The sequence below is a fragment of the Festucalex cinctus genome, chromosome 18 (assembly GCF_051991245.1).
Source record: "Festucalex cinctus isolate MCC-2025b chromosome 18, RoL_Fcin_1.0, whole genome shotgun sequence".
Classification (NCBI taxonomy): domain Eukaryota; kingdom Metazoa; phylum Chordata; class Actinopteri; order Syngnathiformes; family Syngnathidae; genus Festucalex; species Festucalex cinctus.
In genome coordinates, this window is record NC_135428.1 from 13,610,670 (window position 1) to 13,627,923 (window position 17,254).

At 41.6% G+C, this 17,254-nt stretch overlaps 2 protein-coding genes across 10 annotated transcripts in view; one reads left to right on the forward strand and one right to left on the reverse strand.

Moving 5' to 3' along the window:
* Window positions 1–1,317: 1,317 nt before the first annotated feature.
* On the forward strand, window positions 1,318–8,091 carry sar1b (secretion associated, Ras related GTPase 1B). The gene is made up of 7 exons (XM_077505224.1): window positions 1,318–1,514; window positions 4,815–4,890; window positions 5,638–5,757; window positions 5,846–5,911; window positions 5,990–6,093; window positions 6,977–7,108; window positions 7,191–8,091. The coding sequence occupies exons 2-7, from the start codon at window positions 4,833–4,835 to the stop codon at window positions 7,305–7,307; spliced, it is 597 nt and encodes a 198-aa protein (XP_077361350.1). The 5' UTR covers window positions 1,318–1,514; window positions 4,815–4,832; the 3' UTR covers window positions 7,308–8,091.
* A 647-nt stretch (window positions 8,092–8,738) lies between these two features.
* The window catches only part of emsy (EMSY transcriptional repressor, BRCA2 interacting), a 33,968-nt gene continuing 25,452 nt past the window's right edge, over window positions 8,739–17,254 (reverse strand). For 7 of the 9 annotated variants that reach the window (XM_077505211.1, XM_077505218.1, XM_077505217.1 and 4 more), the window contains 13 exons: window positions 16,974–17,202; window positions 16,604–16,828; window positions 15,705–15,854; window positions 15,267–15,440; window positions 14,693–14,829; window positions 14,016–14,189; window positions 13,084–13,276; window positions 12,764–12,934; window positions 12,511–12,663; window positions 12,293–12,435; window positions 10,826–11,302; window positions 9,969–10,298; window positions 8,739–9,394 (listed from right to left, as the gene is read on the reverse strand). In XM_077505211.1, coding sequence (XP_077361337.1) covers window positions 9,224–9,394; window positions 9,969–10,298; window positions 10,826–11,302; window positions 12,293–12,435; window positions 12,511–12,663; window positions 12,764–12,934; window positions 13,084–13,276; window positions 14,016–14,189; window positions 14,693–14,829; window positions 15,267–15,440; window positions 15,705–15,854; window positions 16,604–16,828; window positions 16,974–17,202 — 2,727 coding nt within the window. In that variant the 3' untranslated portion in view covers window positions 8,739–9,223. The remainder of the gene's footprint in view (window positions 9,395–9,968; window positions 10,299–10,825; window positions 11,303–12,292; window positions 12,436–12,510; window positions 12,664–12,763; window positions 12,935–13,083; window positions 13,277–14,015; window positions 14,190–14,692; window positions 14,830–15,266; window positions 15,441–15,704; window positions 15,855–16,603; window positions 16,829–16,973; window positions 17,203–17,254) is intronic. The other 2 variants (XM_077505212.1, XM_077505213.1) reach the window with 2 other exon arrangements.

The window sequence follows — 17,254 nt, forward strand, 5'->3', positions numbered from 1 at the left end:
TGATGCATGCAAAATGCCTTGTCGTGATTCGTTTGATATTGTTTCATGAAATGTGTGTGCCCACAGAAAGTAATGCTGTCATATGCATGCCAATCCTGGAGTGGTGCTGGAAAGCGGCAACAAGAAGTCACCAAAAACAAAGAAGCCAGGAGCAGCAAAGATCTGAGCAGGACTCATAATTACTAAGGGTTAATGTTTTCATAATTTCATTGTCTTTTAAGTTTTAGAAATTGCAAAACCAAATTTAATTCAGATCCAATCCTTATTTGTTTAATGGACACATTTCAACATTGATAACACCAAAATAGATTTTTTGATTGTGTTGCAGGGTCAGGAATTGTAAACTAAAATCTGATTTAATCCAGATCTGATCCAGATTACACTGAAATTAGGTACAGTCTCAACACGACAAAACCCTTTGATTGTGGTCTTAGCTAGCCTGCTCTTACATCGGCTTACATGTTCTTGCTGAGTTTTGTGGTAGTCGCTCATGCATTTTTTTTTTTTAACGTGCCCACGTGGCTCATGCACGCTTGTCAATCCTGATGTTTTCGCCCATGCAGGCCTTAAGCACCTGGTGCAGATCAGTGCAAGATATCAGTTTTCAGCTTCATCGTCATCATCAGTGGCATCTGACGTCATCTTCCTTCTTGCACTTCAGTCGTGAGAAGATGGTGATGTCATTCTGTGCAGAAATGTGACATGTAGAAAAGGTGACATTGTGTTGGCCATTAAATGTTGGTGAAATGTTACAATGAAATGAAAATTCTTATGTTTATAATTATGCATGTATTATAATAATAATAATGTAAATTAAAACAAGAACTAGAGTTTGTGTTTCTCTTCTCTCTTTTACAAAAAAAAGAGTTAAATCTTACAATACAAATTAATAATAGTGTCTTTTTAGCGGTATATAAATATATGAATGAATGAAAAGATTTATCACAGTAGTCGAATAAGCACTGCCACTTCCTCCAACATGATTAACAATTTTACAGGTACTACAAGGCTCAACAAAATCTCGCAGTATGAATACGGTAATCATATTTTGTTTGTAACTGTTTGTAACTGTACATACGCTAATACGCTAATGCATTAGATGTGAAGAATGCACTATTGAAGTATACAAATTTGATAATAGGAGGCTTTTAAATGTATTAATTTAAAATAATTCCGTCTAAGTGACGCGTGTTCTGACAACAGAGCGACTGAAGAATTATGTTTAGAGTTTTGAAACCTGAATCGATGTGGCGAATCAATAGGTGGCGGTAGTGTATTATCACAGTTAGCAAACAGCCATGAACATTGAGACGAAGAAGAAGCAGAAGAAGCCATTGCGGTGTCGTGGCTCACTTAACAAAACACGAAAAAAAGAAGGGAGACGGGCGAGCGATCGGAAGAGCGTGAGGGCGAGCTGGCTGTCAGCGGGATCTCGTAGAAATTTTCCCCGAGCCACATTCACATGACCAGACGAGCCAACGCACTCGGCAACCGAATCCACGTCTGAAGAACGAGTAAGTTCCTTGGCGGCTCACGCGCATTTTGTCGGCCGTCTGAACGTGAAACGTTCGCCATCGAGATTGCTAACCGTGCTAGGCTAACAAAGCTAAGTGTCAAGTTGAGCTAACTTGGCAATTTTCGATCCGACTATTACTCGTCGAGAAGTCGCAGGTGTATTCTTAAAACGTCGCGCGATTTTCGCAGTTGTTCTTCTCGAGTCTCTTGTGTTGTGTTAGTTGGATGCTAACGAGTTTTCTGGCTTGTCGATGCTACGTCGCCGTTTGGACAAAATGACACGTAACTAGTAGCTTCCTGCTAGTTCCTCTGACAGCCGCCGGCTTAATCTTTCACTCACTTATTTGCTTTCGGATGCTCAAACTTGGATCGTTTTAAAGCAGGCCATCCTCGATGTGACGTGACGTGGCGGGGATTAAATGTGAATAAAATGGTAGTAGCTGTAGTAGTTATCTTTAGTCAACGGTTTTGACGCAAGTGGCAGCCTTTTCAAGCTCGGTATTTTATTTTTTTTAATATTCTCTTAGAAGTTATGAGTTTCACTGGTAAATACTGTTGTTGTTGTCAAAGACTTTGTAACTGCCAAAAGATGTGCTAAACTTCGCCGCTTCGTTAACAGCAGGTCATACAAGTGACGCCCAAGATGAACACAGTATTTATTATTATTATTATTATTATTATTATTATTATTATCATCATCATTATTAACTTTAGTTTATTAAAATGTAACTATTTTTCATCTCTTACGAAAGAAACTCGTCCTCTCGTTTCTGCTATATCTCCATCATAATGCCAGGTCGGCATTACAAAGAAGAATATATTTCCAATTGCCCCACTTGGCTAAATAAGTATTAAAACAAAACTGTCCTTATTCATAGTTTAGAACAGAGTTATGTTCTGTTGAGTGGCGTTGTTAGTATACTTGGAAATATCACAAGTTACCATAAATGTGTATAAAAAGTGGATAAAACAGCGAGAAGACTGTGGTAACCTGAAGACCTAGACTGCACTTCCCTGACACTGATAAAACTTTTTGTAGGCATAGTTTTTGTTCCCAAACAGACTAATATTACTGCAGTCGCACATACACTTGCAGGTTGAAAGAAGTTGGTGCAGTGGAAGAGTCTGCAACAGAATAAAAATGTACCAAGTTTGGGATTTTTTCAAATTTAACAATGACGATAAAGATGGCCAGAATAAGGTATCCATGCAGGCCCGGAATGAGTAATTTGAACATTCTGCAATTCTACAAATACAATATATTCTGTTTGCTCTAGCCCACCCATTAGTTCTTTCAGAACTACATATCCGTTTTGAAATTAGCGCATATATCACGTCCATGACACTTGAATCCTACCTTGTCATACAAATGTAGTAACAATGCATCAAAGAGGCATAACAGTCACAAATGCTATTTTTATTTTCACCTTCCATCTTTTATCAACAAAGCACAATGCCCACAGATCACACGATTCACATTCACTGACGCTCTTGTTCTTTTAAAGCCATACACACTCAAAAGTCACAAATATTGCAGTAGAACGTGATGTGAGACCAAAGTATACAAAATAATTCCTGTTGCAGTTCATATCAGAATTACTGAAGCCGCTTGATTTTAAGAAAAGAAAAAAGTCAGTTTGATAAATTGAATTATTAAAAACGATGCATCATATATAGCGGTACACTCACCTGACTATGACGTGAGCGTGAATGGTTGTCTGGCTCTATACGCCCTGAGATTAACCTGTGCCGTGCCAGGCCCGGTCAGGCCAAGGTGTAGCCTTCCAGCAGTGATGGGCTGCAGCTCACCTGCGACCTGAAACGGAAGAAGCGACACTTAAAATGATGAACCGGCCATCCCAGAATATTTCTTCTGCTCGTCACAGAGGAACGGTGTCCTTGTTTTGTTTTGTTTTGTGTATAGGGGAGTACTCGTGTTACAACATTCCCCTGCTCGGGGTTCGTAACCGCAAAATCGTAATTACGTTCATTATGCACTTTACCTCCTTTAGTTAAAAACTTCAAATAAAAAACAATAAGTGTAAACGATGCTAGTGGTTAATTGTATTCAGTTTGTAACCCTTTCGTAAACAGAGGTTCCCGTGAACTTTTTCATGAACGTCCAAATTCATCTTTACCAGTCCAGTTAATTGCCTCTACTAACTTTTTTTTTTTTTTTTAAATCATGTTAGCTTCACTGGAGCTGCGCGCACGTGACGCCTGTTGCTTGTAGCGTGAATAACGAGACAGCCGGCGCAAACGCTCTGTGACGTGTAGCTCAGCTGCCGTTGACGTGGTCGCGACCTTTGGCTCCCTTACACTTTAGCCCCGGTGTTGTTGCATCACTTGATAGAGAAGAGGTCGCTACTAGTTAAGCTGCTTGAGAATGGGATTTAAAAAAAAGAAAAAAGGTGGTGAACCCCAAACTTGTTAGTGCAAAGATCGAATATGTGCTTTTGTTTTTGTGTATGTTGTTTATTTCTGCTTTGCATTTAATTTTTTTTTAATACTGGGAAACAATGCCAAATTTAGGACCTTCTGTCTTTTACACATTTTTCCTTTCTGGGTCGCCACCATTGTGCCAACTTATTTTATACAGAGTTATGCACGAGGCAGGTTATAATAGTTGAGGATTCTTCCAAATAGTTGTTTTTAAATTCAATAATTTTTTAAAATATTTTTTCATGATTTTTTTTTTCTTTTTTTATTCTTGAAAATGTTTCCTTTTAGTATTACCGGTAGTTTTATTTATTTATTTTTTATTTTTTTAATATATGCAGTACCAGTATTTATTTGTCAACTGCAAGATAAATAATAATGAAAAAAGATCAATAAGTATTGTGTAATAAAGTAAACTACAATTCTTAAACTGTTTGAGCTTCATTCTTCTCTATGGACATACAACAGTAGTGAAATTTAAAATCAACGGCAAAATCTCATGTATGATATTAATTGAGAAAACTGGGGGGGGTCATTTTTTCTCAAATTATACTTTGATTTTTCTGTTTGTTAGTATTAGTAATTGTTTTGAGTTTTTTATGTTCAGTTTTTATCTATGTACACTACAGCACTTTGGTGCAGGTCATTTTTTTTTAATTTATTTATTTTTTATATAAATGCTCTAAAAATAATATTAAGTCATGTTTAACAACAAAAAAATGTGGAAAAGGCCAAGTTTCATTGTTTCCCCCCCAAAAAATTGAGGCCAAATTCCCCATTTGTAGCACTTATGTTTCCTAGCTGAATTTGAACTTTTTAAAAATGTATTCCTTCCAATTTTCTGATGTTTCCTTTCACAGGATTGAACAGCTCCAGATATGTCATTCCTATTCGACTGGATTTATAGCGGGTTCAATAGTGTACTACAGTTTTTAGGTGAGTACAAAAACATGGACCAGCAACATATTGACAAATACACGCTTGCTACTTTTACTTTTCACTACTGCACACGACACCCCGACACTAATCCACATTCCAGTGTGGCCCCTTTCCTCGAGTGCGACGACTTGAGGACCAAGCGGCCGCCACCTAGCGACCGCTCTTCTCCTCCCCAAAGCGACGGCGGTCCATCCTGTTCGCCCTGTCGCGCAGGTCGGGCTCGGCAGTCCCCCGTCACCGCACGACGAGTAACGTTGAGTCAGAAAGTGGCGCCGATCGCAACATGCTGACTCACAGGACTGCAAACATAAAAGATGTTTTCAGTACAGCATGTTACAAAAAAAAAAAAAAAAAAAATCCTCAGAAGGCTAGTTATAAAAGGTGGCAGCGACACTTACGGCGACTTCATTTAGGAGCACAAAAAGCCCTTTTTGTTTGCCGTTGATGTGGAACGAGACATTCGATTTTGGTGTAAAACCTTGTAAAAATGCGGAACAGATCCCACTGGATGAGTTTTTGCTGCATGAGTCAGCACCACAGAATGAAAATGTTATTATCATCCTGACTATCACACTCTTGCTTTCGTCATTAGTGGCATGGGTGGATATTAGATTCTGACAGTGTGATATAAATATTAAAAAAATATATTTTTTAATATTTGGGTAAATAAAAACAGTTGTATTGTTATTTTACTTGATTATTTTAGTTTGTCCGGGCCTACATGTTGTCATCATTTGCTTGCAGGACTGTACAAGAAGTCGGGCAAGCTTGTGTTCCTCGGCCTGGACAATGCCGGCAAAACCACGCTACTGCACATGCTCAAAGACGACAGACTGGGACAGCACGTGCCCACTTTACATCCCAGTTAGTAGTGACAATAACACCATTTAAATACCCCTTTGAGGTTTTCCTTCACTGACACGTTTTGATTGTTTTCATTGTCCTGGTCCAGCCTCGGAGGAGCTGACGATCGCCGGCATGACATTCACCACGTTTGACCTTGGAGGCCACGCACAAGGTATGTCGTGTTTATCGAAGATACGGCCGAATGAAACGGCTCCAAATAACCTTGTTTTTGCACGCATCCTGCCGCCAGCCCGCCGAGTGTGGAAACACTACCTCCCCGCCATAAACGGCATCGTCTTCCTCGTGGACTGCGCCGACGGCTTCCGATTGGCAGAATCCAAAGCCGAACTTGACGTGAGTCACCTCCAAGTGGGATAGTAGACACGTTTCCACCCAAAAGGTGCAGGAACTGAAACGGTCACAACAAAAGCATTAAAAAAAAAACAAAAAAAACAAAAACTAAGCACTCACAGTTGAAATTTAGTGGTAAAGCTTGTTAGCTTAACGCTAACAACCCATGCAAAACTCCCTAGATGCGCTAACATCAACCATCTTTAGCTTAACGCTAACAACCCATGCAAAATTAGATGCGCTAACATCAACCATCTTTAACTTAATACTAACAAGTAACAACCCATGCAAAACTCCCTAAATGCGCTAACATCAACCATATTTAGCTTAACAATAACAAACCATGCAAAACTCCCTAGATGCGCTAACATCAACCATCTTTAGCTTAACGCTAACAACCCATGCAAAATTAGATGCGCTAACATCAACCATCTTTAACTTAATACTAACAAGTAACAACCCATGCAAAACTCCCTAAATGCGCTAACATCAACCATATTTAGCTTAACAATAACAAACCATGCAAAACTCCCTAGATGCGCTAACATCAACCATCTTTAGCTTAACAATAACAAACCATGCAAAACTCCCTAGATGCGCTAACAAACCTAGCATTGATGTTGAAAAGTTTGACCCCACTGACCTGTATATATGACTGGATAGCTGAAAACCCACACACGCCAGTGCAAGCCGTTGAAGTCACAGGGCGGCCATCTTGTTACTCCCACCTCACAAGCAGACTACTGTAAACTATATGGTAGACGTACAGATGAGACATATACAGCTTGTAGGCAGTTAGTATAAGGCCGGGGGGGGGGGGGGGGGGGGGGGGGGGGGGGGGGTTGACCCTCACCTGATATTGACGCATTTGAACGCTGGTGTCCAGGGTTTGATGACGGACGAGACCATCGGGAACGTGCCCATCCTCATCCTGGGTAACAAGATCGACCGGCCGGAGGCCATCAGCGAGGAGCAGCTGAGGGAAAAGTTCGGACTATACGGCCAGACGACAGGAAAGGTGAGCGGGCGGGTGCCACCGCCCGAGTGACCCGAGCGAGGCGCACATCCTATTTCAAGGGACGTGTTGTGGTGTACCGCAGGGCAACATCCCGATGAAGGAGCTGAACACGAGACCCCTGGAGGTGTTCATGTGCAGCGTGCTGAAGCGCCAAGGCTACGGCGAGGGATTCCGCTGGCTCTCCCAGTACATCGACTGAACGCGGCGCCACCTGTCGCACCCTCACCGCAACTACAACAAAAACAGAAAGAGCAGAAGCAGCAGCAGCGGCGGGCGTGCCCACCCACCACCAAGACGACGACAACTCGGTCCCAATAGACTTTTATTGGTTCTTTGGGTTCTGCACTTACATACATACACGCACACACAGTTGTTTGTCCCTCTCTATAGCGCAAAATGGACACTTTTTTTTGTTTTTTTTTCTCCCCCCCATACACCGGCATCCATTTGGAAGCTTGCATTTGTTCTATACATGGCATTTTATTCAATCATCACATTTTTTGTTTACTTTTATGACAGCGTTAATAAATGGAAAGGACCAACACCCCTCCTTGCCTTGCTCACCCTATTTTTTTTTTTTTTTACACATATTTTGATATGAAAAAGTAGCGTAATGGCTCATAAATATTCCAAATAATGTATGAAATGTACACCAACATGGTACATGGATGTTGTATCCTTCACGTTCACACTATTATGCATGCCTTGTTCCATTTCAGCTGTACCCACCCCCTTTTTATTACGGTTATAACAGCAGAGGAAGATGCCAAAATTATTGTTTTTGAGGGGAGGCAACATTCGCGCGCACACACACACGCATCCAGTTCCCATGTGTGTCTCTTCATTCCAGCAGCAGCAGCAGATGCTGACTGTGTTCCAAAAGCGAGGCTGGTGGTGGTGGTGGCGGTGTTGTTTGCATCATAAATGTGTAATGAGAAGAATGATAATAAATGTTTGCAATGAATAACAGGCTTTAACATCAATACAGCAAATGAGGCTGCTTTTTCTTCACCTGTGAACTTGTTTGTCTTGCGCCATCGTGTGGCTTTTCTTGGAAGTTCAATTTTATTTTATTTATTTGTTTTACCCATTTAAAGACGTCAGATTTGGGAGTTTACATTTTTGGGAAAGAGCCAATCTGCCGCAGAACACCCAACGGTAAACTTATTCTCCATTTGATCTAAAAAACAAGATGGTGAAACTGGACATCACATTTAATAATAATAAAAAATACAAAAAGTGACATTTTTGGGATTAAAAAAAATAAATTGGAGCTACCTGTTTTTACACTTACCTAGAAAACCAAACAAAATGTTTAGTAACGTAAAGTTTGAATAAGGCATAAAGGCATCCACATTTTAACCAGTAATGTTTTTTTTTCTTCTCCATAAAAAAAAAATTGGAGATGGTTCTATATAACCTCAAAAAATGAAATGACCTTGGTGGTGTTTGATTTAAAGGAACAGAAAAAAAAAACAGATTTATTGATGCAAGTTTCTCTATTTCCTACCAGAAAAAAATGGATGAAAGAATTTTTTTTTTGAAAGATTGGCGATACGAGAAAAAAAACAGGGGGACATTTCTTCATACATACATATATATATATATATATAAAAAAAAAAAAAAACACTTCCCACCCACATTTCTTTATTTTTAGATGAATGTGTCAGTGCCATTTAAAGGTTACTTAGTGAGCATGGTTCACAATTTGACCCTGAAACATGTTTTGATTATCTCTAACTGCAAAAATGTTTTGACATGGGAATAAATGGAACGTGGATGAGCTTTTAACACTTCGATCATTGATCAAAAGTTGCGAAATGATTTTGGTCCTCTTCACGAGTGACATTTTCTAGTTGTACCATTTATTTTGGAGATTACACAAATCCTGTGGACAACTTCGAAAAGGTACAAAAGGAAAAATTGAAACACTAAAAGAGGACTTCTTGGTATTTTATCTTACAAAAAACAAAAACAATACATCAATTCCTTCTTTTGCAACACTATTTTGATCCACTGTCGCTCCTATGAAAAGTCGCTGAGTTAAAAAGTGAGTGTCTAGAAAAGTCCGATATCCTGTCAAGAGGACGGGGGCGGGGGTCTGGCAGTTCCGGCCTAAGGTGTCGGCGGTCCGGCGTCGTTGCCGCTGTCCACATCGTGCTCGGCGGGGCCGTCGTCGTCGTCCAGCTGCTGGCTGGTGTAGTTGGTGATCTCCAGGAAGCCGCTTGGCTCCACCACCACGTTGGACTGGCTCGAGTCCGGCACAATTGAGTACTGAGGGATCACCTGAGTGACACAAAAACACACAGCGTGCCGTTTGGCTAACTTATATACTGCAAGCTTCAATTCAATTATTATTATTATTATTTTTTTTGGGGTGAATAAAGTTCATTTCGATTTAAAAAGAAATAATAAGAATAATTATTCAATTTTTCAAAGAAAAATAAAATGTTTTTTCTTTATTTAAAAAAAAAAAAAGGATAGACAATGTTTACTCTATCCTGATATTAATCAAAGATGTGACATACCTGAATATATATATATATATATTTATGGGAAAAATCAACAAAAATAGATTTTTCTTATTTACTTGTCCAAACAACAAAATTATTAACTTTTTAGAAAGGAGATGATTGCTTTTTTTAAACACAGAATTCAGAAACATGTAAAGAAAATGGTGCGTGATGATAAAGCGTATAAAAAATTAAAAAAAAAAAACACGGTAATTTTCACATTGAAAGGGAAAAATAAAAACGTTTTCAAAATAAATGCACTGAATGAAAGAAAACTGTACAAAAAAAATCTCAAAAATGTTGTGGAATACCAAATTTGAGGGTAATGGAATGGAGCGCATACGTACCTGGATGACCTCCAGGCGCTCTTTGGCAAAATGTTGGGCCGCCACCGCCGCTCGCTTGGCCTCCAGGGCCTGCGCCAGAGGGGGCCGCTCGGCGGACGAGTCCACCAGCACGGGCTCGGTACCGGGGTCGATCTGGGCCTCCATCATGGAGATCTTCAGGATGTCGGACACGGACGCCTCCTCGTCCACCGCCGGCCCCGAGTCCGACTCGCCCGCTAGCTCGGCCTCGCCACTTGGGATGGGCGAAGTGTGCGCGGACTGCTGCTGCTGGTGGTGGGCGCCGCCGAAGGTGATTTTGGTGACGGTGGCGCTCTGGGTGATGATTGGCTGCTGCGTGCCAACACGTGACACGACACTTGGCGTTAATTTGGTTGCCACGGGAAGTCACAAAGGTCCTTTTTGTAAACTGAACCACTGAGAATTTAGAGTGGGCTGACTCCAGTTGCAATAAAATGTGGGGGATTTACAACTTGGTTATTTAGATTGCAATGATGACTTTGTTTTCTTCATAATTTAAAAATTTACTAAATTTTAAAATAAAATAAAACTATGATTACAACTTTTTTAAACCTGAAAAAAAATATATTTTTTAAAAAGTAAAAAAAAAACCCATTTATGGATGTTTTCTTTTTTGTTGGACATTAACAAAACATTTCTTTGGCTTAAAAAAAAGGGATTTCATTCATTTTAATTAATTAATTTTTCAGTACAACAAAGAAAAACAAATATATATATTTTTTTAATTAGAAAATTAAGCGGTATTTTGTTTTTGTTTTCCCAAGTTGTCAAATAAAGTAATTTCACCTACTATGTACGCATTGTATGTGCGATGTGTTTGTGTGAATTGAAAGACTGACCTGTCCCGGCGCAGTCTTGTCGGTGCCGACTGGATGGTGCGCCTGCAGCGGCGGTGGGTGCGACATGGGCGCGTGCAGCGGCCTGTGGTGCGACGTGGGCGCCTGCTGCAGTTTAGGAAGCTGCGGCGTGATGGGCGAGGTGGAGACGCCGCTCTGAGGCTTGGCCGGACTCTGCTCTCGCAGTTTGGGGAGCTTCTTGGCCGGCGAGGACGAAGAGGAGGACGAGGAAGAAGAGGAGGAGGAGGCGGGAGAAGGCTGGCTGAGCTGAGGTTTACTTTGCAGTTGAGGAGGAGGAGGAGGTGGTTGAGTGGTGGCCTCTGGTTGGCTGGTAGCTGGGGGCTGAAGAGCGGCCTGGGGAGCTTGCTTGGGGGCGTCCGTCTGGCTGCTGGAGCGGTAAAACAAGCCTGTCTGAGGGTCCAGCGTGTCACCTTCCAGCTCGCTCACCTCCAACACCGACTCGCTTTTACCATCTGAAGGCTGCAATACAAAAGAAGACATAAAAAAAATACACATCAATTAAATTAAATTCAAAATACACCCGGCCCTTTAAGAAGCCTCTGCAGTCCGAGTTTGTCAGTGTTTGAGCCCTGGAATTCGGCACCAAAATGGCTGCTTCAAACCAAAATTCCTGACTGACTTCCTGATCAATTCAGGGCATGGATCCTTGAGACTTTTTCATGCGTCTTCTTATCAGAGACATGCACACCAAATTTAGTGTCAATAAGTCAATTTGGTGTCAGAGATTGATTTTTATTTATTTCTCTAACGTTCCAAGGAAGTCATGCAAAATGGCTGCTCCAGATCCAAAAGGGCCAACTTTCTGTTCTATTTCAGGCATGAGTCCTTGAGACTTTTTTTGTGTATCCTGTTGTTATGTTGTATGTTGTATCAGTCAGTGGAACTGGGGGCGGGAGTTGACATTTTCTAGTGTTCCATGGAGATAACTTAAGCCATTCACCCAAAATGTCTGGTTCAAACCAAAATGGCTCTTCGTTTTTTCGTTTTTAGGCATGGGTCCAGGAGACTTTTTTTGTGCATTGTGTCAGCAGATTATTTCTTTTTTTAACTTTCCTATAAGCATAACTACATAAATAAATGTACCCAAAATTGCTGTTTCAAACTCAAAATGGCTGACTTCCAATTTGTTTTTTTTTATTTTTAGGCATGAGTCCATGAGACTTTTTTGTGCATCGTGTCAGCAGATTAATCTTTTTTTTTTTTTTTTTTTTTTAAACTTTCCTATGAGTATATCTACATAAATAAATTTGCCCAAAATGGCTGTTTCAAAGTGTTTCAAAATGTCTGACTTCCAGTTCAATTAGGGGCATGACTCCTTGAGACTTTTTCTTGACCTATCTACCGAATTCAGTGTCGATTGGTTAAAAGACTGACTTGGGTGTAGTCCTTCTTTTTCGTTTATTTTGTTTTATTTTTTTAAACCGTGACAATACTGAAAGTTGTCCTCACCCTGAGGCTGATGTGCGTCACTGTAGTTACAGGCGGGGCGGCGACCGTTTTAGTTGCCATGGCGACCTGGCCGACACTTTTGTGAGGACTAGCGGCTGCAGCCATGTTTTCCTCCGTCGACGCGCCCGCCCTGCTCACTTTACCTGTTAGGGGGGATGTCAGCCATATTGTTAGCGATTGAAACGTCACCAGCCAACAAGATGGTTGGATGGGCGTACCCGCCGCCGTGGTGTCGGCGCCCGCTTCGGCCTCGGGCGGCCTGGACGACTCCGGGCTGCTTTTCTTCTCCTGCGCCAGCTGGATGGGCACGGCCATCTGGCTCAGGTCGATGTGGGTGTGCTGCCTGGGTTTGGACTCGCCCTTCTCCTTCACTACATGCGCGCGCACACAGAATTTTAGATGATTATTTCACATAACACATCTTAGTCATCCAAATAGCCATTATGCCCTGGAGATTTCCAATGGCGTTACCTGAGGTCTGCTGCAGCTCCAACAGAGCTTTAATGGTGGATGCCGCTGACTGGGATTCGGCGCTGGTCACCTCCTGGTAGATGACGGTCGGGGCGGCCTCCACCGACACTTCCTGCTCCGCCCACTCGTGCTCTCGGGAGGACAGCACGTGCAACACGGCCTGCGCGTCTGCTACGAGGCCCACAGCCAAAGCACATTCAACCATCACCTCATACTTCACTACTGTACATGTGATGTCTCACGAGTGGCATCTTAATACAGAGTGCGAGTACTCTGCCAATCTACGCATCAGCCGCACGAAGGAAAAACTTCCTTATTACCGTGCGGTGTTTCCCCGGCCGAGCTGCCGGTTTCCATGACGCCGCCGCACTCGTCCTTAGCCGCGCCGTCTTGAGCAGTGATCTGGCCGGCTTCGGCCGAGCGGGTGACCTGCTGCAGGGTCTCGCTGACCAGCTGCCGGGTCTGTTCGCTCACCACAGCCGTCTGGAAAACCGGCTTGGGCTTGATGAGCACCTGTGCGAGAAGACGCAGAAAAGATGGACACCAACATGACAGTGGTTTATTTTGGGAAAAAAATAAAAATTAGATTGAGATTGGCAAACTATTTTGTAAGAGTGCCCTGGACTTTTTCCTACAATTTGTTTTATTTTATTATTCATTTATTGTATCGTGAAATCATTTGTTCATTGACTTATTGTAAATTTAAAAAAAATAAAAATCCCAAAATAATTTCACATTTATATTTGACATTTCAAATGAATTGATGAACTAATGATATTTTATTATATTGTAAATATATGTAACACATCCGACCCTTATGAGGAATAAGCGGTTCAGGAAATGGATGGATGGATAAATATATGAATAAAAATGAGCATGAACTGTTTAATTATATCAATTATTTTACATATTTCATTTAAATAATTTAAAAAGTTATTTCAGTTATGAACAAATTATAATTTATTATAATACACATTAATTGTCATGAATTGTTTTTTACTGAAATAATTTGCAATAATTTTTCATTTAATATTATTCATTCATCTGATTTAAAAGATTTTCATTGTGAATAAAAATTTCACATTCAACATTTTCCAAATTAAATAATTTGGGAAAAAAAACATGATTGGTTCTTTTATTTATCATAAATAACGAACCACAAAAAAAAACAAAAAAAAACGCACACACTTTTGCCCAATCAGCTAGGATAGGCCATGCACTCCTGAAAATAGCTGTGCAATGGAAATCTGACCTGCGTCTTGCCCTGCTGGCCGTAGACGATTTTGGTGGGGATGATCTTGGTGGCGGCGGACTGCGTGCCGGCGCTCAGGCCTTTGGGCTGCGTGACGATCATCTTGGTGATGGGCCTGCCGGTGGTGATGATGGCCGGCTTGGTTCCCGGGACGGCCTGCAGGCTCTTCTCTCCCTGATGCCAGCAGACAACACTCGTTGAAATGATGCCTCATTTTGTCAGCGCTAAAACGGGCCGAGACGTTTTTTCCACCGTGATGTCACAAGGCAAGAGATGGCGCGACCAGTAGCAGTATTGCCAGTAAACAAACCCTCCCACTTCATTTGACCAAAACGCAGTGATTGAGGTTTAAATTTAGGTAGAGGAGATCTACAGACAAATTGAGGTCACCAGCTGCTCATTATGTATTTAATGAGAGTTCCCACTTAAGTTGTCTGGTGCCACACCAGCAGAGCACATCAACAATGCTCTGGTTCATGCCCACAATAGTGCAAAGTCACTTTTTTTTTTTTTTTATTAATGTGCCAGCTTGCGCGCATTTGCAAAATCACCAACACCCACTCTAGCCCACCTCAGGGCAGATTTAGACCACACCTTTCACTAGATTTGCACTGGTTCTGAAAATAAAGCCCTTTATCTTATAAGTTCTGAAAAGTTCTGTACGGCGTTGGACTGACCCCGGCGTTCAGCAGCGTGGTGACGACGTTCTTGCCGGGCAACCCTTGGATGGTGGCCCCTTTGCCGCTGGTTTTCTGGACCACGATCACGTTAGGTTTGGACGACATGGGGATGGTGGTGATCTTTGTGGTGGTGCCTGTGGACGGAACACCAAGTTGTACATTAATTTTAAAAAAAAAATGTATAGACCAATTTATTATATTTTTAAACATTACTGCTAGGAGGGAGAACCTCTTATGATACCAGATATACCATAAAACTGCTTCCAAGTATGAATAAACGTACGTTAATTTTTTATTTATTTTTGGTCCAATCAGATTTCAGCTTCCATGTTTTCCTCAACCAACCAGATTTCTAATTAATTCTGTCCTCTGATTGGTTGGTTAGAGTAAGCCAAGTGTTGACTAGAAAAACATGCCCAGCATCTTTTTTTTTTTAATGTTTATTGTCATGTTACTAGCTCCAGATGTACATGGCACGTTTGTGCGCAATTTTATTGAATATGACTAAAAATTTGATGACTGGGCATGAAAACCGACATTTGTTGGAATTCCTTCCATCCCAAAAACCTACCAGACACGATGTTGCTGCTAATGATCTTCCCGCCCAGCGTGGCCAAGGACTTGGGCACCACCGTGATGATGCTGCCGCTCGTGGTCTTGACGTAGGTGGCGCCGCCAGCCGAGGCCGAAATCCGGGCACCGAGGTTGGGTGTGACGGTGGGCCGCGTATAGGTGGCCTGGGTGGCTGCAAGAACAAATATACCTTTAGCACCTTCATTACTGTGTATGATATGCAGTACACATATTCTTTGGCATCATCTTGGTGACAAAAACTACACTGTAGTCAGTTAAGCAGTTTAATGCAGTGCTTTGCCACCATTTTTAGGCAATTATAAACCTTTTGCAGGGCGTCAATCACAAGACTTAGGCTCTCGATCACTGAATGAATTCAAGTGACTTTTTGCTCAAATGACATGACTGTATGTTCCCAGAAAAACGGGTGACCAACCCGTAGGCTGAGTGACCAGCTTGGTGGTCATGATGGCTCCGTTGCTGCTGACCACCATGATGGGGGAGGAGCTGCTGCTGGACAGGGCCACCGATGACGGCTTGGGCAGGATTTTGCTGGGCTGGACCTGCTGCGTGATGATCTTCACGCCTGCAGACAAAATGAAAAGACAAATATCATCCCGCTGGAATATAGGACTGCTCGATTATGAAGAAAATATTAATTACGATTAATTTGGTAATAACTGAAATCACAATCATGTTTTTTTTGGTACAAAATAAGAAAATGTTTAAGCGTATTAAAAATATAAAGACAAAAAGTAAATTTCTTTGAAAGACGATAATTATGCAAGTTTCTTTTGGACCAAATGAGATTTATTAAATTAGTCATTTTAAAAATAAAAAAGGTGCACATATAAAAATTCAAACAACTCAAAATTAGTATTAATAATGTTTTATTTTTGTTTACGATTACGCCAATTTTGTAATTGTGGAGTGTAATAATTGAAATTGTAATTGAATTTCAATTAATTGCACAGCCCTACTGGAATATAGCCATAAAAGTGCAAAATAAATTAAAAGTTGGACAGAACAGAAATTCTGGAGAGCTGACAAGAAAGTGAAAGGTTGCTGCACATTTGGGGGGAAAAATAGGTCTCCTCCATCAAGTTGGGAATTTTGCTTAACATTTGTCAGTTAAAAAAAATGTAAATTAAAGTGAGAATTATGGGAATGTGACAATTTCCAGGAAGTCCTGAATATTTTAAGTTGGTAAATGCTCAAATTGATAACTGAGTCTGTTAAATTCCACTTAGAAAGAAAGTATTCACACAATTATAAAAAAAAAAAAAAAAAAAAAAAAAAAAAAAAAAAAAAAAAAAAAAAAAAAAAGTTTCTTACCAGATTCTTGTTTAATCTGAATGGTGGGTTTGGGGCCGGTCGAGGACGCGGCGGCGGCTGCGGTGTGGGCCTGGCCGACGCCAGAAGCCCCCATGGCCGACGCCTGCAGCTGCTTGGGCGACTGCTGCTTGGGGAACTGGCTCAGGATCTGCGAGGGAGAGCCCACCAGGGTCTTTGGGGAGGGCAGCCTGGCCGAGGCCACCTTCACGCCTGCCGACGCGGCGCCTGAAACACAACACAAGAACACACTTCGTGATCATTGATTTCACATTTGACAGAAATGTAGTTCGTTATCAAGATACTTTATGTACTGAATTCTGTTGTCATGACAACACTTGCCAAAGTAAGAAAACTGGACGATGCCACTTACACGTGGACACAGTGGACATGACGGCCGAGGGCGTGGAGGAGACCACTGCGGTGACGGCGGGGGCGGCCGAGGGGCTGGTAGTGGCTGGCGGGAAGACCACCGTCTGCTTCTGGGTGGGCGTGGTCAGGATGGTGCTGGAGGCCAGCTTGGACACGCCGGCGTTGTTGTGGGACTTGGACAGGATGTTGGGCACAAAGTTGGAGCTGGGTGACGTTGTCACGATGATCACCTGCCAAGGAAAAAAACGTCACAAAAAAGGTATATTATCCTGAAGTAGTCAT

What these genes read in the sequence shown, in the direction of transcription:
- sar1b (XM_077505224.1), top strand. Translation starts at nt 4,833, where the DNA reads ATGTCATTCCTATTCGACTGGATTTATAGCGGGTTCAATAGTGTACTA. An exon ending in TAGTGTACTACAGTTTTTAG is followed by an intron (nt 4,891 to 5,637) that starts GTGAGTACAAAA and finishes ATTTGCTTGCAG; the next exon opens with GACTGTACAAGAAGTCGGGC. An exon ending in CGTGCCCACTTTACATCCCA is followed by an intron (nt 5,758 to 5,845) that starts GTTAGTAGTGAC and finishes GTCCTGGTCCAG; the next exon opens with CCTCGGAGGAGCTGACGATC.